The sequence below is a fragment of the Phalacrocorax aristotelis genome, chromosome 22 (genome assembly GCF_949628215.1).
Source record: "Phalacrocorax aristotelis chromosome 22, bGulAri2.1, whole genome shotgun sequence".
Lineage (NCBI taxonomy): Eukaryota > Metazoa > Chordata > Aves > Suliformes > Phalacrocoracidae > Phalacrocorax > Phalacrocorax aristotelis.
In genome coordinates this window covers 3843056-3862470 of record NC_134297.1, presented here as the reverse complement: position 1 = coordinate 3862470, position 19415 = coordinate 3843056, and the positions used below count along the sequence as shown (strand labels likewise).

Sequence of the window (19415 nt, the reverse complement as noted above, 5' to 3'; positions counted from 1 at the left end):
GCTGGAAGTTAATCCTTCCCTCCACCCATCTGTACTTTTTCCACTCAGCAAGCAGGTATCTTCCTTCTGCTTTTTCTTTTGTGTGTCTCCTCTAGCAATTGCTGTTCCTCGCCCTCCACCCTACACAACCCACTGGCAAAGTTCCCTGGAAGCGGCACCAGGTGCCAAGCCCTATATACGGTGCTGGGTTTCTCACCGCCCAGACCCCACAGAGGAGAGGGGCGTCCCACAGCCAGGAGCGCGCCCCATTGCTCTACCAAACACCCAGCGTACTTCTCATGCTCTCCTTTGTCCCTGCCAGCCTAGGGACACCACAACATCTCTGGTTCATGGATCACAGACTCTTTGCAAACCCTGTCTGTCCCCCTAGGCTTCCTCTGCCTGCAGAGAAGATGGATGCTCCGGGCCATGCCAGTGGAACCAGCCTGTGCTCAGCGACCTAGCACCCCATGAGAAAAAGCAAGGTCCCTAAAAGCAGAGCAAAAGCACGGGGCACTGAGATCAGCCCCTCTCTGTGTATCTGGGCTTTACTGCGAGCCTCCATCACCAGTGCTGGAGGAAGTTGGTGACTGTCTCTTTCCAGACAGCCTCACACCCAGGACAGTACTGGCCCTGCACAGTGCTCTGGGTACTTCAGTATTTCTCCAGAGGCATAAATTGCTAGAATAAAGTACCATCATGTAAACCACAAGATCATCCTAACATGAGCTTTTGCTCAGCCAACTCCCCCCCAAGCAGGGTCATACAAAGTCCCTTCCCAGCTCCAGCTCCTGCAGTGTTTGGTGAAACATAGAGAACTGCTCTTGACATCTGAGGGTGTCCTTGGCAAAGGAAGGAGAGAGGAGGTCTTCTCGGAAGTCACCACTTACCTTAATTGGATGCTTGGTTATAAACTGTGCCACGCGCATGGGCTTGCGGTTGAAGGAAACCCAGAGCTGGACTGAAGGCGGCTGCGAGCTGCCTAGCAAATGCTGCGGCAGAGCAGAGGGACATGTTAGCAGTAGCTCTCGCCCTCGAAATCACCCTCATCTCCAGCAGCGGCCGAAAGGCACACCAGGCAAACCTGGCAAACCCACAAACCACGTGCCTGGGACTGACGGTGGGGAGCAGCATTCCCCACTTGTGGTTTATATTGCCGCAGCCAGTGCTCGGCAAGGAGAGAAACTGCCCTTTCTGGCTGGTTGGGTAGAGGTAAGGAGGCTGGTTTTAATTCCTCCTCTTTCTGCAGAGCAGTCCCTCCTTTCCTTCCTACTTTTAATGATTTGCAGAAAATGAAAGGTGCCAGTGCAAAGCCAAAAAAGTAAGAACTGGGGGCAACCTACTTCATGTCGGGTGCTAATGGTATGAAACTAAACCCAGATTTAGGCTCCAAAAATAAGTGGCCTGGTTTTCCCAGGCTCTGTATTCCTAAGCAACCATGCCTCCCACGAAGAGAAGCAGAAGCCAGAGTCCTCTGTGGCTCTGCCACCCAGCCTGTCTCTGCTCTCCAGCACCACTCCTGCCATGGCCAAGGTTTGATGCAGGTGCCTGATTCCAGACCTGGGGATATAATTTCTAAATCAGGGGTTTGCAGCCAGGGCAGCCCCCCTCCCAGCTTCTGTGTTTCCCATTGGTCTTTGCCTCGGCACGGAGTACGGGCGATTTCAATGTTGATTAGCGTAACACCAGTCTTTAGAGTTGTAGGAAGAAGCATGACAGTGGGCTCTGTCACCCACGAGCCTTCCAGAAGCAGAAACAACTCTGAAGAACCCCCAAACTGAGTTCATGCTTGGAAAGGTCCTGACTCAAACCCACCTCATGCTTTCAGGACACTGCCCCATGAGCCCGGTGGCTTCTCTGCAGAGTCACGGACCTTCTCCTGTGTTTCACCCAACCCCACCAGCAAGCCTAGATAAAACCCTCTGCAAACCGCAGCAGGCTTCAGGTCAGGCATAGCGCCAAGGGGACGGGCCCTAAGAGTTACAGGCTGTACTACCCCATGCAAGAGCGACTTTGGAAAAACTGGAAGTGCTCTGCAAACACATCCCCTGTCAGCGTCGGACACCACTACAGCTGCTCGGGTGGCCGAAGATGACATGCTCACCACTTACTGCCTAGGAAACCCTACATGGCTTTGCGAGGAGTCACCCTAGATGGCAAAGGTTGCTCCTTAAAACAGACTCGATGGCAGCAGCAGGGGGAAAAGCAATGCTGGCATCTTCTAAAAAGAAAACCACTCCTCAACTTCTAGAAGGAATGGGACTCGATCCCTCTGGTGTCATGTCTCTGATCACCTATAAAGGACTTGCCCTCAGTGAAAGCTTCAAAAAGTATGCGGGGACCCTGGCTGCAGAGGGACCAAAAGGCCACTGTCGCTCACCCGCATCCTCTTTCCTAAGGAAAGCAAACTGAAAATCCAGCTCTTTTATCAGGCTGGAGCACATCAGGCTACTTGGACCTAGTCCATGTTTGATGGTAATCCTCTCTGACAAGCGGCCTCCTAACCACTGAGCTGCCGGAGCCACATCCCCCCCTTCCCCTGCCACCCCCGCCTCGTCCGCCTTCCCAGGCATCCTGTGGTTTTCCCCACGACCCAGCATTTTGCAGTCTGACCTATTTCTGCCCAGCCTGCTGAAGGCAGGCATACGGAAACACCACCGCTCCGAGCCCTGTTGGGAGAGCAGCACTGGTAGGTGTTGCTTCATCCACGGCAGCGCTCGGTCAAGTGGGGAAGGCAGCTGCAGGCGGTCTGAGCAACACCTCCACAGCAAGCTAAACACGAGGTCCGAACGCTGCGAGGTACAGCAGTGAGTAGCGTCAACCCTAGCAAACGCTCTCGCTGTGCTTTAGACACAGGTCCCGGCTGAAAGCAGAGCTACTGCCTGCTGTGGCCATGGTGGTGCGGTACCAGAGCCCTGACTGACACCCTTGGCAGTGAACTGCTCGCACGGTACTTACCACGGACTTTGTTGCAAACATGTATTTGTCCCTGAGCTGGAAGTCTTCAACGTCTTCCAGGATTATTTCTTTATTTTCTCGGCTTTGAAAGAAATCAGTGCTGCGAATAACAGTCGAAGTCCCAGAAGGCTCGTGCCGCTCGATGTACACTGTATTTGGCTTATCGTAGGGCTCAACTCCCCTAGTAAGAACAAAAAAGGTACTGGTTTTATTTCTGAACTCTCAGAGCAATGCAGAAGGCAGCGGGTACCAAGGAGCAGGATCTCTTTCAAGAGATGGGGTGGGTGTGCAAGAACCAGGGGAACGTGGAGTGCCCCTTGGTGCCTCTGCCAGTGGCTTTCTCCCATCACACCATGGTGCCACATCCCCACGGCACAGGGTCTCTGCTGGGTGAGGGGAGCAGGGGGCCAGGGCCAGAGCATGCTTTGGTACCCGGGTCCTTTGTCTGCATAGGGCAGCAAATGAGGCAAGAAGTGAGCGAGAGAAGACAGGAGCTGGGCATAACACACAAGTGCGATACATACCAAGAAAAAGACTTCACGTGTTCCTGAATCATTATCCAGGTCTGGCCAAAATCATCCGATTTCCAGAGCTGCAGTAACAAAAGAGATGCCAGTGGGACTGGGCAACCAGACAGACCCAATCCTTTAAGACACCCAACCTCAGGCAGCAAAGGCAGGGCGGATGTGCATCCATTGCAAAACCGTGAACAGCTTTGATGACTTCTCTTTATGTGGCACCTATGCAAAGCAACAGCAATCTTTCTAGCTGCAGGAGAATAACCTGAACCAGAAAAAATTGTGCTTAAGACTCCTACCAGAAGGATTTCCCGCTGTCTGTTGTTCCACCTGGTTTTACACTAACTCAGACATAAAAATCAGTTGTTATAATGTACTCGCGGAGTACGTTAGCAAGGGTAAATATCAGGGCAGAGCCATCTCCCCCTCGGAGGCCATTACAACCCCCAGCACAGCAACATGCTATTGTTGCAGATCTGTGAGCATCAGTAAGGCAAAGGTCAAGAGGAGAGATAGTATCTTTCATTGCACCAATGAAAGCAACAGCAATAAACATGCCACCCCGCAGACACATCAACCTCTCTGTGGATCCCGTCCCTCGAAGGGCACGTCTCCCTAAAACCTGCGTGTCTTTTTTTCCAAGTGCTATGGTGGCACCCGAGCTGCAATTTTTGCCTCTTTTTTGCGGATATGTGGATATTGCCAGCCAGACTTCAGCCTCAAGAGTCAGTCCAGCAGCCCGCCCAGGGAAGGCACCGCTCCTTGCCAGCTCTGTCCCCCCAGGAAGGCATCAGCAGTGCCCAACACGCACCCTGCTACAACCAGGCTCAGAACAGCACGGACTGGGCAGTACTCTGTCCCAGCTAAAACCATGACACCTGCTTAACTGTCCCCGTTCACATGTTGGGGGATGGTTGTTTCCCCTCCAGGTTTTGCTTAGGCTGACTGTGTCTATCTGAAGGTGCTGTAATTATTTACAAACTTTACCCAGAAGCCCCAGGGGGAAAGAAAAAAAAAAAGGTGTTTGTTTTCAAGAAGCATTTTGTTATGCAAGACCTAAAGCCAAACCACATGCCCGCACGAAATACTGCAGAGGTCAGTCCTGCCTCAGCTGCCAGCGCTCCGCGGCGAGTTATGACCGCAATTGTTGGGGAGATCGATTCGGTTAGGAGCAGTGTGGATGAAGGACCAGCATAAATGAAGGAAACCAAAAAGGAAGCATTTAAGGTGGCCAGCCTGTAGGTACTAAACCCTCACTGCTCCAGAGGTCACCAACCAGGCTGATCTGTAAGAAAGGGGGTGTCCTGGCCAATTTGGAGCAGCTCTGCGTACAGTAATCTATGATTAGACACCCTGGATGGTCAAAACATGAACCCATGCGACGCTAGCACCGGGCAGGGTGGCTCTCGGCATATCGTAAGGGCTGTGGGGCGTGTAACGGGCCAGGGAAACGCCACAGCAGGGTAGAGGCAGGATGCTGGCCCTCCCGTCTAAGTGGAAGTGTTCACCTGTTTTTTAGGGTGAGACCTGTCAAAGCCCAAGAGGAGGCTGGGGTTCTTGCTGTGCAGGAGGAGGTCTGCTGCTCTGAAGGGAATCGAGAAGCCCTGAATATTGTTGCAGAAATCGGTGGTGATCCAGAGGTACGGGACGAAGGCATCCATGAAGATATACTGGAAAGAGAGGGACCGACAAGGAAGAAGGAAAACAAGTGGTCAGCCTCCAGGAGGTCAAAGCAGAGCTCAGGCTAGCAGTAAGAAAGGCACACATCCTGGGGGAGCCTTTGGGAGGGCAAACTCTGGAGAGGAATTTGCCTGCCCCAGCCGCCCCATCTCACGCCACTCTCTGATGCTCCCAAACATCGCAGAGCTACGGCAGCGTGCCTGGTACATCTTGCCTCTGCCCCAGGGACCCCCGGGATGGCCCGAGGGGCTCTCCCAGGAAGCAAGAGCACCGCGCAAAAACCTTCAGTCCCTGTCTGTGGGAGGGACCCATCCCTCCCCGCTGCCGCAGCAGAAAGGCCCATGCCAGCACTTGCCCTGTGCAAAGGCAGATCTTCAGCATGAGCCACGGCCGCACACCCAGTTCCCCTGGCCTGAGGGCCGTGCCATGTTCATGCTATCAGCAGCGATAAAGCGTTGCTGGCTCGCGTATGAGCCCCGCTGGCACCAGCTGCTGCATCCTCACCCTCTTGTTGTCGGCCGGGCTGTGGTAGAACTGGGCAATGGCCACCTCACTGCTGTTCCCCCCGCTGAAGCTGAACTTCTCCGAAATCTTCTTAAAACTCTTCCCGTAGTCATAAGACACGTAAACCTGCAAAGGAGAAGCCCCAGTGTGAGAAGCGCAAAGTTCTTGTTTCTCTTCTAAGAGATTTGGTAAAAGTTCAGAAAACTACAGGGGAGAAAAGCCTTAGAGATTGCCTGAGTCAGCCTTTCAGGGCTCAAACCCATGGGGCAACACAGAGGATATTAAATTCTTTTTTTCTGCCTCTGAACTCAAACTTACAGGCCTTTCTTTCATCTTCCCAGCACACGAGAGAAAGGCAGGCTGGTGCTCGGCAGCCGCCAGCACGAAAGCAGAGAAGGGGCCCCAGGACAACGTCAGGTTACGGTACTTACGTCGCTGTTTTTGGGACCCAGCAAAGACAGGCTGTCTCTGGCCAAGGCCACGATCACGTTGCTCCTCTCTCCCGCCCAGTGAACAACCATCTGATTGTGGGAATCATTGAGGCTGACCTGCAACACCAAGGAAGAAGGCACCATGAGCAGGGACAGCTGGAGAGCAGCTGCCGACACCTGCTCGTATTGCTCCTCCTCAGAAACGCCGGGTTTGGGGAAACTCATTCAAACCACGGCTCTTCAGACCTCAGAAGGTCCAGGAGTTGCACTATTGGCCACGTTGGGGTAAGCTCAGCTCCTGCCCGGAGAGCTAAGATGCAACAGGATGGCCCACAGCTGTTGGGTGTGCACAAAGGGCTTTATCTTTCCACCACCACTTTCTGAGGTTGCTGTGCCTTCGTCCCGCTCCCAGCTCTCGCTGGGAAAGCATTGAAAGCCCCCTCCACCCCATTTTAAAGTGCGGCCGAGCAAACCGGTGGCCGTGTGCCATGACAGGGGTTGGAAACCTCTGCCAAGCGATGGGGATTATGCAGACAGTGCCACCGAGCCAGGGCTGCCGTCACTTATACCAAGGCCACCACAGCAAGGTACTCAAGCCCTCACTGCAAGCCACCAAATAGTTAAAGAGAAGGCTTCCCTGGGGGGGTGACGTTCGAGCATGGCCCCACGTAAAGCAGCACCTCTCATGAACGTGTGGGCAAAATGCATGTGCCTAACAGGGTTAGGTTTCCCTTTATTATTCCTCGGAGAAATAGGATTCAGGGGACAATGAGAATGAAAACTAAACCCAAGGATAGAGAAGTGATTTCAAATCCAGGCTGATTAGGCAAAGCGACACAGTCAGAGTCACCTTTCTACAGTGATTTCTTCTGTACCCAAAGGGACATGCTGGTTTCCAAAACAAACGCAGTCATACACAATCCTGTTACTCCCCATGAGTGTGTTGTACCTGGCAGCGCTGTAACAGCACCGGTCGCGAAGGGCCGGTTTCTATGGGGAAGCTATCGCAGCATCACTGCAGCGGGAGCTGAAGCTGCAGGAGCCTCTGAGGAAACCCAGTGCCCATAGCGACTGCTGCCAGCGAGCAGGGATGGCCAGCCTCGCTGGGGAAGCCGGGTGAGGTAGCTCGGCAGCGGCCGTAGCTCGGCCAGGGATGGGCGCCCCGATCGCTGCGGCAGCAGACATGCGTGCCTGAGCCCCTGCACGCCGCTGCAGCTCAGCTGACGGCTGGTAACCCTTAAGCTCATGGCCTTGGAAAGCTGTAAAAATACAGGGCTAAGCCTTTCTTTGGCCTGATACCCTGTGTCTCCCACTGACTCCAGGATCAGCGAGGAGCACCGCCTGGGGCAAGGGTCCGGTTTAACCAGCAAGTAAAACAGTTGGAAAAACAAGGTCTTTATTCTGGAAGGGGGGGAGAGTGAAGCAGAAGCCCTCAAATCCCTCTTATACAATAGGCTAACACAAGGCAGGGAAAAAAAAACCAAAAAACATCAAAACCTGGTAGGGAGGCAGTGAGCAGCCCCCAGGGCCAGTGCCCCCTGTTGCACCCCCATCTGCCTGCCAGAGACCCCCCCACTGGGCAAACCACACTGTTGCACCCAGACAGCAAGCGCGGCAGAGATTTAGGTCAGGCAGCAGCATCAGCTACAAAGCAAGCCCGTGGTAGCCTTGCACACCCGCTGGAAAAAAAATAAAGCGACACTGTTTGAGGATGCAGGGAAACAGGGTGGGGAAGAAGGAATTGCGTATGCCCACTGAGACGGCCAACGTCTAGCCTCAGGTCTGAAATCCAGAGCAGCACTGCGGTCCCAGCCCCCATCCCCATCCCCACCTTTAAAAGCAGAATAACCCCATCTAAATCTCCTACATCTATGTTAGTTAGTTTGGGTGACAGCGTCTTTGGGTTCCTAGCTGTGCCCGGGCTGAGGTCGCTGGTTGCAGGCAAAGGGCTAGGTTTAATAGCCTGTCTAGAGGTTTGTTTTTATTTGAGGGGGAACAGAGAGGGGGACCCCATGGTTGCAGGAGGACTCCTAGCTGCGCCTTGCTTTAACCTCAGCAATAAACCTCCACAGCTTTATTTTCTGTGAGCAAAAACAGACAGCAAGCCCCTGAGAGACCCCTCCTCAGAGCAGGGAGACCTGGGAAGGGTAGTAAAACCCAAAGCCCGGGGTACTGTGTTTGGGCTTAGAGGAGCCTGCTGAGCCTCGTTAGTCATTAGGAGCCATGTGACCTCTAGCAGCCTAATTAGGGCAGAGCCCCTATATAAAGGCCAAACTGGGCATAAGTAAGGTTTGGCTCCCTGGCAGGAGGGAGGAAGAGCAGTGTGGAGTGCCTAGGGGCTGTGCTCAGCAGAAAGTTTAGGAGAAGCCACCAGAAGGATGCCTTACACTGTAAGTCCTCCGGGAAGGGCTCCTGTAGCAGTGTCTCAGGCTTAGGAGCCTCACATGTTTGTCTGGGCTGGTTCCCAGTGCGGCAGACCCCAGCTGGCAGCTCTGCTATGGTCCTTTGCTGCTTTGTGGGGACCCAAACGACTCAGGGAAGCAACACATGGGACTCGGAGTCGTTGCTGTCCAGGCAGCAGCACTACATTGTGCCCTGTGTGAAAAGCACCTGATGTGCCATTGACCAGGATGGTTTTTGTGAGACAGCTTTGCAGTAAGGCTGCTGTTATCCCTGACATTAGTAACCCTGCCCTGCTTGCTGAGGTGAGGCCGGAGCCCACTGTCACAGAGTCCCCCACCTCCCCTGACAGGGGAAAGTGTCCTCAGAATTGGTTTAACCTATGAATGGGCAATGGCTGGTGCCTAATGGAATCAGCATTTAGCATAAATTCTACTTAATGGGGAAGTGTTTTGGTCTTTGCCAAGTGATCAAGTGTATATGAAATATGCATGAAATTCTAATTTGTCCTCCTAATATGTAAGGTGCCAGATGAAGTCCAGGAGCCAAGACACAGCAGAGGCTGCTTGTAGCTCTGTTAGCTAATGTAGTCAATGCTGCTAACTTTGCTCTCACTATATACTTGGTTTTTGTTAATAGTATCTTCCAATAAATGAATCCCCCGAAGAAACGGGGTGAGAAGGTAGCCCCCAGAGCTGCTGTCCCGTGGGAGCATGGCCTGGAGCAGGCACGAGCTCCCGTGCAGCTCCAGGGGTGCAGCTGGAGTCTGAGCGTGCTCTGGCTGGGCTGGGAGGGGGAATGCTGTCTGCGTGTGTGGTGCTGTGCTGAGACAGTAGTAGTGCCTTGCCGAGCCTCTGAGGGTGATGACTGTTGCTAGGTGAGCAGACCCAGGCACATAGCACGCAATGCTGAGCTCCTCGAGCACCCAGGGCCGGGGGGAGCACCCCGATCCCAAGTTCCTAGGCACCTGCAATGCCTAACTGCCAGCTCCCCTTCCCATCGCGTCCCTCTCGGTTGATTATGACCAGAATTGAGAGGTCAGGGCAGGGATTTTGGTTGTCAAGCTCAGCAGAGGTGGCTCACCCCTCGCACATGGCAAACTGCAACGTTAGTGAAAGCCCTGGGCTCCAAAACCGTGCAGGCTAGCCAGGAGGTGAGTGACTCCAGCGTGGGCACCTCACTGTAGCTACTCGTTTGGCTGCTGGCAGGCTAGGCAGCAGTATCTCAGGCGTTTCCATCACTGGAGGACTCTAAATCCTCGCCCTTGAGCCACCAGCAAGGCTGAGCTGCTCTGTGTAGGAGGTGTAACTTCCCTGTGCAGAAATCACACCGTTAGCTGTGATGAACTGCAAGCAGAGATATTGCGCGCTTGCTGACTCGTAAGAGCACCTAGCACCCGTGCACAGTGACGAGTGTCAAGACAGCATTAGGGGCTATTCTGGGTGCCGAGTGGGCTTGGGAGATGGCTGTGTGCGTCAACAGCTTTGCTCTGTCGAGAATTAATGCTCTAGCTGCAGGACTCAGACCGCAGCTCGACCCAGGCACTTGCTATTAATCAGGGAGCGATGTGATGCGACTACTCGGGGGCTGAGGCTCGATGCTGTAAAATTGGGGGTGTGCAGAAAAAAGACTCCTAGGGATTATTCACGTGTCTTCTGTCCTGGTTATGTAATTGAAAATGGGATGCCCACAAACAAATGAAGTTCCTAGGAACTTTTTAAATAGTTAATAGATTCTTACTACAGCTCGATAAGCGAGGGTATCAGAGAGCAATAGGCCTCTGTGGCCGTGAGTGGCTGCCAAAACCATTTCAGTTTTGCCAGCAGCTCAGATCTTGGCTTGGAGGCTGTCAGGAGATGCTTGCAGAAGAAAGATCAGCTAAACATTTTGTACCCGGTAGCCAGGGGAATGAGGATGGGGCTAAAGAAAGCTATTGCTGAAAGGGGTCAGAAGCAAAGCCGCAGCTTGGTTAGCACAGGGCTTTAAAGGAAAGGTGCTCTAACCAGGCTCCTCACCACTCCAGCTTGCAGGGAAGTGCCAGGCCTAAGCATCCCTGTTTCCTCTGCCTCCCTGGTAAGGCTTATGCAACAGCCCAGCATCGCCCCGATGAGTCGAGTGTCACGGGTGGCTACCGCATTCCCGGCACGCCGCGTTCCCCGTGCGCTCCCACTAAAGCTTCATTACTGTACCTTCTGCTCTGCTCCCGAGCATCTGTTTCTAGCCCTGCCATGATATTTTAAAATACAGTCTGTGCTTGCCGTAGCGCTGCTTGTGGCTTGGACTGAAAATGCCAGGGTCTGAAATCATTGATATGAAACACGGGTGACTCATTTCAGAGAGTGCCAGGCCCATGTTAATTTTGTTAATACTGAAATCATCTGCTTGCAGGGCTGTTTTCTCTCTGCCACCACCAACAGAGCTCTCTGTTAGCTATTGTTTCTAGGAGAAAGGAAAAGGACAAGGGAGGGGGAAGACTGGGGTTGAGGCAGGAGCCCTGTTTACCCCAGAAACAAGTGGGTCCCTTGGCAAGAAGGTCCTGGAGGTGGGCTCTCCTTCTAAATTGTTGCGGGGGGAGGTAATCGAGGCTCCTGCAACAAATTTGGATAAGCACTGATGAAAGTCACTCCCCCATAACCGAGGCACGGAGGAAGGCTGCAGAAAAGGTCTAAAGCACTGCTGGTGAAGCACACCACGAGCTAGTAATTACAGCTACAGAAACCTTAAGTGACGCCCCTGGGACACTGCAACGCTTGCTTAGTCCAACAGCAGGATTTGTGAGGAACCTGCCAAAGGGGAAACAAGGAATAAAAACACAAATACCTCTCCCAGCCAGCACAGTGCCAGGAGCTGGAACTGCGTGGCTTCCAGAGACCCATCTCTCCTGGCAAGGTCAGCCGCAAAAGCAAGTGCAGGGAGCAGGGAACCCAGCCGGGAAAGGGGCAGGGGTGCCCCCGCCCAGGCAGCCACAGCGATGGGGAGGGGTATGTACCAATGTGAGGAAGGAAGAAAAGGACAGGGGCCCAGGAGCTGGCAGCCAGCCCTCTGCCGGGAAGTGCTGTCACCACCCAGGGCAACTCCAGAAGGTTAAAGTCTAATCTGGGAAGGTTTCTGCCGGGCTGGCAAACTAGGTCAAAATTAAGTACGGTTCAGTTCTGATGCAGTGTGATTGATGTCTCCGTTCACGTAGCTGGATGGCATTTACCCTGCAAAGCGCTTTCCTGCCTTCTCTGAAAGAAGAAAGGCTCATTGCTAGTTTGCAGGTTGTGGGGGACGGGACCAACAGTGGGCTCTCTACTAGGATGCACTAATGGCCTCAAAAGAAGAGAAGCTTCAGCTCTCTCTGCTCGGGCACTATTTTGACTGTGTGCTAACAGCATTTTAGGTTAGCTTGCAGCCTGGGCCGAGGCGGTGGACCGCACAAGGACTGTGGGAAGGGACTCCCGAAGCCTAAGCGCAGCTCTGCCCACAAGCTGCAGCGTGGCTGCCGGCTGAGCGTCCCTCCACGCCCGCCGCTCTAGCGAGGGGGCTCGTCTCCGACGGAGTGCTTTGCTTTCTTGGTACTCTGAAAGCGTGTAGTACCAGAGATAGACGTTAATGTCTCCTGTACGATGCAGTCATGGTGATGTTATGTTAATGGGAGATGAATTCTCAGCTGTCTTGAAAAAACTTCATTCTTAAAGATCACTGAGTAACATCATGGTGTGGCATTGATTTTAATCTCATGCAGGCTGTGGTAGTGTGTGGTATGCCAAGTGCTAGCAGCTGAGGAGGTCTTCATCAGTGTGGAGGGGCAGGGAGTGTCAAGGTCAAGCAGGTGGGCTGATAAAAGGCCATTTTGTAGCAAATGGCCTGGAAATTATGAAAACCTGGTCCTTTTTCTCAAAGGTGGGATTGGTTAGCACCAGGAAACAGGCAGCTTTGAGAGCAATGAAGTAGATCCCCAGGGAGGGAAAGGGATAAGCTGATGTTAGGGCAGGCAATAACGCTGGTTCAGGGGATGGGGAGGCACAGAGGTGATGCCCGTGCACAGGTTGGGAGCATGGAGAGAGGCTTGAGGTCTTGCAGCAGCAGCACAGAGGGTGAGCTGGCTGCTGCAGGAGCCATCAGCTCTTAGATGTCTTCTGTCCCGGCGCGGTTTAAGGCAAAGATTTCTTGTGTGTTGAGTGCTTTTGGGAGAGGTTTTGGCTAAGCCCTTTCCAAAGAAGGGAAAGGGATGTTGGCAGGTACAGGTTAGACCTGCACGTCTGTATTAGCAGCCCAGCAGTGTAAATATTGTCTGTAACCGTCATGGTCTCTCTTGACCCTCAGGACCAGCAGACAGAGGCTGGCCTCCTGCCCCAGCGCTCCTCCTCGCCATCTGCTGCAGCCATGACATGACACTTGCGAGACAGCCAGCCTCATGGTCACGGGAGCCGCTTCGACCCAGCACGCAGGTAGGCAGCTGAAGCAGCTACTTCTCTTTTCCTTGTTTGTCGCACGAAGCGAAGCCCTTGCAGGCAATGCAGTTGTGGCTGGCTTTCCCCCAGGAGAGGATGGGATTTCTGTGGGATGGTGGGGATGTGCTCTAGAAATGTAAAATTCTAGAGCTGAGTACTTGCATCCAGTTCTGAGTAGGGATGCGTAGGCAGGAGCACGGAGGCTGTTAAGGGACAGGAGGGCGGGCTGCAGATGAGCAGCTGGCTCGGTAGCCAGGGGCTTGTGCCAGGAAGAGGAGGGCAGGGTGCAGTGCCACGGTTGCTGGAAGGGGTTCAGGGAGCATTGCTGGCCCGGGGCGGGGGTGTAGACAGCAGCTGTCTTGCCCTGGGGATGCTCCACTGCCATCAGTGGTGTCCTAGAAAAGACCTGTCACGTGTCGGTGCAAGCTTCGTAACAGTCTGTCCATTGTAGTGCTCACCAAGAGTCCCGCAGAGGTGAGGGCTGTGCAAGAGAACAAACCCGCTCTGTCCCAAAGCTGAGGGTGACTGGAGCTGTGTATTTGGTCTCTTGGTTGCTGGTGCTTTGGAGTCAGAAAAGCTGGGGAGAAGCCACAAAGGCACAGAGGTTTAGGGCCTTGTTGTTCGTTGAGGTTCCCAGAAAGTTTTGCTGTAGCCATGCGTGCACGCTGCACAAGCCTGGCCGGCAAGGATGCGATCAGCGGTGAGGATCCGGATGAGGAATCCAAGTAATGTTTTGTGCTTCTGTCTTTGGTGTCTAGGGCAAGAGGGCTCTGAGCCTATTGCTGATGGTGCCAAGTAAGCTGTGTTTGGCTCCCAAGGAGCCACAAAGGGTTTGGACTTTCTTCCTCTCCTTGCTTCTGGCCGGGGCCATCCATCCTTCCCTCTCACTCCGGTCCCCTGGTGATGTCACCCGCGACAGCTCCAACCTCCTGTGCCACGCTTTCCTTCGCCTCTGAGCTGAGCCTAGGTCCTAAGCCATCCCACGAGGGCGTGTTGGGACTGCACTCAAGAGCTGAAGAAGGGCAGAGAGTTTCGGGGTGCGAGCCAGCACGTAGCATATGGCCGAGCGACCTGCCAAACACACGGGAGCAGGATGTGTCCCAGATAAGGGACTGCAGCCGCATGGCACTAGGATGCTTGGTCCAAGAACTGCCCCTAATGATGATGTCCCTGAGAGAGGACTGTTTTTTCAACTGTGCTGTTTTCTGCCAGAATTAGAGGAGCACCAGACACCTGGCGGGGGCGGACAATGGGTTTGTTCGGTACTTCTAATAAAGCATGAGACCCCCGAGCACCATGTTACACAGTTTTCTGGCTTCCTAGGCATTAGTAACTGTGCAGTCCGATCTGTAACAGAGGCTAGGACACACGGGCTCCCTCTCATCCCTTTTATTAAGGTGGACCCTGATTTAAAGCACTATAGCACTCAAGAGAACTTAGTGCTAATAAACTCTTCCTGGTGATATACAGTACCTGGGCTTTAAAATTTATTGCATCCCACCCTGAAGCAGCAGAAGGGCTGGGTTTTGTACGCTAGCCCGAAACCATAGGCCATGCCACCAGCGAGAGCAACTCCATTCTCCAGGCAAATCCTCTCTGAAAGCTTAAGACCAAACAGTGGCAAACTTTGTCGAACTCCTACTGCTTCCTACTAGTCCTGTTCCAGACAGCGCCGGGGCTACCGCACCCTCTTAGATCTGCCGCTGCATGTCCAGGAGATAGAGGCTGCTCTTGCCAAAGCAGCTCTCTACCTGGCCCGGGCAGGTGGGTTATATGAAAGGCACTGGGAGACAGAAGGGAAGATGCTACAAATGTCCTTCTGTACATGAGACAAGTGTTGTGGGTTTTTTTTTTTTTCTAAAATGGGGTATCTGTGTTATGCTAAAAACAGCCAAATGTTGAGGAGGTAGAGGAGGCGAAGCAGATTTTCAAGGGGAGTTGGAACAGCTTTTCCCATCCTCTAAATGAAGAAGCAGGAGCAGGACTTTAGGAACAGCACCAGCCCCGCACATGTCCCTCCAGCTGCCCTAGAGCTAGCTCTGCCTTGCGGCTCGCTCTTTCTCATCCCACAAGTAGCAAAAAGGGGAAATTAGAGGGCACCCAGAAAGGAAAGCACTAGCTGAGGAGGCAAACACAGATGTCGCTGAAGGCTCGAAGCCTTGCTTAAAGCATGCCTCATCCCTCCACGGTCGGTCCCCCCTCGCGCTCTCAGAAGCCTTTTGGGCACGTGATGGGACACAGGCAGTTTAAGCAAGGAGGTCAAGTGGGGCAACTTAATGTAGTCTAGCACGTGGATAATAGTTAAAAAATAGACCCTTTAAGGCCAAAGCTTTCTATAGCAGGCACCCAGGCAGCCCGAGTATAATTCCTCATCGCCCCTAAAGTGATGGTTGCCTGGAAGGAGGGGGGAGGAAGCGAGGGGGAGCCTTTACGGTCCTGGCAGCAAAACTTGCCAGTGAATCAAGCCCAAGCAGGGATACTTTCAGAAATAGCAGTTTCTATGTTTTTCTGTGCTGAGCAACTCCTCTCCCCCTCTTTTGCAAGGAGCAGCGGAGGATGGATCAGAGCTGCAGAAAGGAGCCCTTCTTATGGAGAAAGGCCATGGTGCCTCACAAATAGCAATATCTTCTACCAGAAGTCACCTTCCTCTGCCTAGCTTCTGAGCACAGAAATGTTCAAGACAAGCATCTCTAGGTGCAGAGCTGCTGCCCACCGCCTGCCCGCTCCTAGCCCGAGGGACTCGCTTTCCCATCTGGCGAACTAGCGGAGGGGACGACCCGACGCGGCCCGTTTTGCCCAGCGTGTGCCCTTGGCCACCCGGCAGCCACCGCTGCTCATCTTCTGGAAATGAACCCGCAAGTGTAAAACGCAGATCCCACAGTGCCACTAATTCGAGACGGACCGGGGGAAACAGGGAGAGCTGCAGGCTGAGCTCAGCAGTACCTCCTGCCTAAACGTCTGCCACTTTGTGAGCGGGGCAAGCAGCGGGCAGCGAACGAGCGATGAGATGCAGCCAGCACTGCTGCCTCGCCAGCAACCTGCCTCCCCGCAGCGCGACCCTTCCCCGCCGGGGGGCTGCCGGCCACCCCCCCCCGCGGCTCCACGCAAACCCCCGCAAGCGCGGAAGTTATGTTCCGAGCAGCAAGTGTGCCACACGCCCCCCCCCACACACACACCCCCAGCCCACCCGCGGGGGGCTGCAGCGCGTCGCGCTGTCGCCGAGGCCGAGCGGCCGGCTCCGCTCCAGCCCACTCGCGACACTGGGACCGGTGGGAGCGGGGACGCGCGGCTGCGCGCGGAGCGCTGCCGCCCTCCCGACCCCCCTTTTCCTCCTCTCCCCCCACCCTAGCGCTCCCCGCGGGGGCGGGGGGCGGCCCCGCGGTGTTTTGGGGGGGAGGGGTGCGCCGACCCCACGCGTGGCCCCCGGCCCGGCTCACCTGTCCGTACACCTGGATGGGCTCCGGCGGCGTCTCGGGGGCGCGCAGCGGCAGCGCGGAACGGCCGCCCGCCGCCGGCAGCAGCAGCAGCAGGAGGGGCAGGAGGCGGCGGGGGAGCGGGGCGCCCCGCCGCACCCCGCCGCTGCTCGGCGTCGCCATGTTCGTGCCGCCGGGGCCGGGGGGAGCCGCGGGAGCCGGAGCCGAGGGGAGCGGAGCGCCGCGCCGCCGCCCGGAGAGAATGTGCAATGGGCAGCGGCGGGGCTCGGCGCCCGCATCCCGCCCCCGCCGCCCGCTCCCCGCCGGGGATGCCCGGGGACCCCTCCCCGAAACGGGGCGTCGGGGTCCCGGGAGAGGGCGTTCGCCTGCCTTCGGAGGGTGCTTGGGATCCTACTGAAATAAAAGGAAAGCAAGTCGCGTTAATGGAAGTGATAAGGAATAGAGTCCTATAGGATGAAGTTACGTGAAATAAAGTCAAATAAAATAAAGGACCTGCAGTTGCTTCTCTCCGGGGGATGCAGGAGGTTTTCCCGCCACCCCCCAGCAAACCACAGCTGCTCTTTTCCTCCCATAGCGCACCCCTAGCAGGGTGTGCCCCCCAACTCGGGACACTCACCTAAAGCACCCCGGGATCTGTGGGCAGTAGCGTGATTGCCCGTGCAAGTGTCCAGGCTGAGGTTTAATATTGTTCCAGGCCCATGTTGTCACTGATGTCGCCTGTGGCTGCGTAGGGGGTAATAAACGTGAGGGGCCCCGTGGGGAGCCCCAGAGCGTCAGGCAGGGGCATGCTGAGCGAGGGTCGCACCGGGGCAATCGTGGCCCTGGTGCAGCGTGGCATGTGCTGGGAAGGACGGCGCTGGAAATTGCGTTTCCAAACATAAGCCTGACTCCCCTCTGTCGCTGCAGCTAGCAACCTGCACCTCCTACCCACGCGCAGCTCCTACCGATGGTCTGCTGCTCTTCTGCTCTTACCGGTTGCCTCCAGCTTTTGAGATGTTTGAAATTAGACAACAAACCTGTGGCCACATATCCCAGGCCAGTGGCTGTCACGCATGCTGGGAGCACGAGGCCTTTGTGCATCAGGACCTGCATGGTCTGCCAGGAGGGAAAAGGGGCGCACGGTCTCTACGAGCATTACCCTTCCCTGGCGTACTGAACGCGTCGATCAACCGTCTTGTGCCAGGTGAGCGGGGATAGACAGGAGAGGTTGTTGTCCTAGTACTGTAGCTGTTCTGGACACTTTAATCCCACTGTTGACCATGTGGAGGGCAGCCCACAGCATAGGATCTGCTTGGCTCATGGAAGCTCTCTGCTACTCATGTCCATTCCCAGAGTCCTGCTTGCAGCACATGCACCTGGTCCCTTTTCTTCCTCCAAAGCACGTTCTAATCAGTGTCTCTGGTTGCTTGGGCAGTTACTGATGTGGAGCCATCCCTGGGAAATCCCTGTCCAGTTTAAGCATCTACCAACCTCATGCAGTTATGTGACTGGGGCGGTGATGGTTTTCTGTGCCTTGGTTTGAGGCTCCTTGCTATGATGTCTTACATTTCATGGGAAAGAAGAGCAGCTGGTAGAGACCTCTGTTTCCTGTAACTGAAGATTTACACGGTCTGCGCAGTCCATATGCATTGGGGAGATTATCCTGTGGGTGAACGGTAATGCTTCGTGACTAGTTTTTATCAAGAACTGTCACGGTGCTGGGGGACCGTTTTGGGTAAGCACTTTTCCCGGCGATCAGTCAGACCTGCTGTGAGGTCCGGCTCCTTGCTGGGGCATGAGGAGGAGAGGCTAGTGAGGGACCGGTCAGCAGGGCAGCTCGGCGGGCAGTGAGGTAGGCTCGGGTCCTTGTTGCTGAGAGGGTGGTGTGCGTGTGATGAGGAGCTGCATCTGCCTCTGGGTGGGAAAATGAGGGCGTGGATGGATGTCAAAAGGAGAGAGGAAAAGGTGCAAATCATTTCATGCATTATGGTGACGGACTTGCCCCGGTACAGTTCTGGTAGCCCTCAGAGCACTCCACCCCAATTTCTGCCATCTTCCTCCCTGGGCAGAGCTGGGAAGGTGAGTGCCATCTCACCCAAGCTGCCAGTGAGAGCGGGGACCCAGAGGCTCCGGGGGGTCCCTCCGGGCCCTCCTGCCACCTCTCCTACCGTGGCGCCTGGCAGGCAGGTTTGAGCTGTGCCAATGGGGTGGTTTTTCTGCTCAGGGTCAAGATAGCTAGCCGTGTGGTCAGCCATAAAACATTCAGCATAGGTAACATGCCCGTGTGGTCCTTGTAACTCATCGGCACAGCAGAGATGATGCAAGGTTATGTAGGGATGGCGCAGGACCGCTGCCAGGGGCTGCAACCCTGATTTATCAGGGCAGACCAAAGCGCTGGACTCCCAGATGCAGGGGCTTCCCCAGTGCTCCCGCAGGCTGCAAAAGGCACCTGTCGCATGTCCCTTCCAGAGGTCAACTTGCCCCATCCCTGCCCAGGGCTCGCGTGACCGTACCAATGGAAACTGTTGTAACGCGCAGGCTTTTGTGGTGCTGGGCAGCGCTGTGTGCCAGGTGTTACGGAGCAGGGGTGGGAAGGCGGAGTGGGGATTTGAGGCCGAAGGAGAGCAGTGGGTTTGTGCCCAGGTAGCAGGGAAGGACTAGGGCCAGCTCTGCCCGGGATCCTGGAGGTCACCATCCAGCTCTCCTGCTGGCTGGAGGGTCCCCTCTGCACAGCTCCGTCTCAGGCTTTGCAGTCAGTGGGAGGTGTTGGCTCATGTCAGCTCTGTGCTTAATGTGGCTATATGGTCTGTGCGTCCGAGGCGGTTCAGCTGCTCCCAGCTCTGCTCACACCGAGCACCGGGGCCATCACAGCCCGTGCCTGGGCAGATAAGCATTATGTGACTTCTCCAACCAACGTCATGCCTCAGGAGCCTAGGATGGTGCAAGGAAAACAAGAGTCTCACTTATGAATGCTGGATGACCCTTCCTCTCTCATGTTTCTCTCTGCTGTTGACATGGCCCTCTTTTGCTCCCGTGTCTAAACAGGCAAGCCAGCTGGAGCAGGGGTCTGCTGTGCATTCTGCTGCAACGGGCCAG

At 55.1% G+C, this 19415-nt stretch overlaps 1 protein-coding gene and 1 long non-coding RNA gene across 3 annotated transcripts in view; one reads left to right on the top strand and one right to left on the bottom strand.

Annotated features, from left to right (window-relative positions):
* Nucleotides 1-16568, bottom strand: part of SORL1 (sortilin related receptor 1) — a 49179-nt gene extending 32611 nt beyond the window's left edge. The window contains exons 1-7 of one of the 2 annotated variants that reach the window (XM_075116540.1): nt 16344-16568; nt 6071-6187; nt 5640-5765; nt 4964-5125; nt 3462-3529; nt 2938-3118; nt 870-971 (exon numbers count right to left, since the gene is read on the bottom strand). In XM_075116540.1, coding sequence (XP_074972641.1) covers nt 870-971; nt 2938-3118; nt 3462-3529; nt 4964-5125; nt 5640-5765; nt 6071-6187; nt 16344-16502 — 915 coding nt within the window. In that variant the 5' untranslated portion in view covers nt 16503-16568. The remainder of the gene's footprint in view (nt 1-869; nt 972-2937; nt 3119-3461; nt 3530-4963; nt 5126-5639; nt 5766-6070; nt 6188-16343) is intronic. The other variant, XM_075116539.1, reaches the window with a different exon arrangement.
* LOC142067589 (uncharacterized) lies at nt 11599-15064 on the top strand. The gene is made up of 3 exons (XR_012664099.1): nt 11599-11730; nt 12779-12903; nt 13665-15064. It is a non-coding gene; the product is annotated as an uncharacterized LOC142067589 (long non-coding RNA).
* Nucleotides 16569-19415: the final 2847 nt, after the last annotated feature.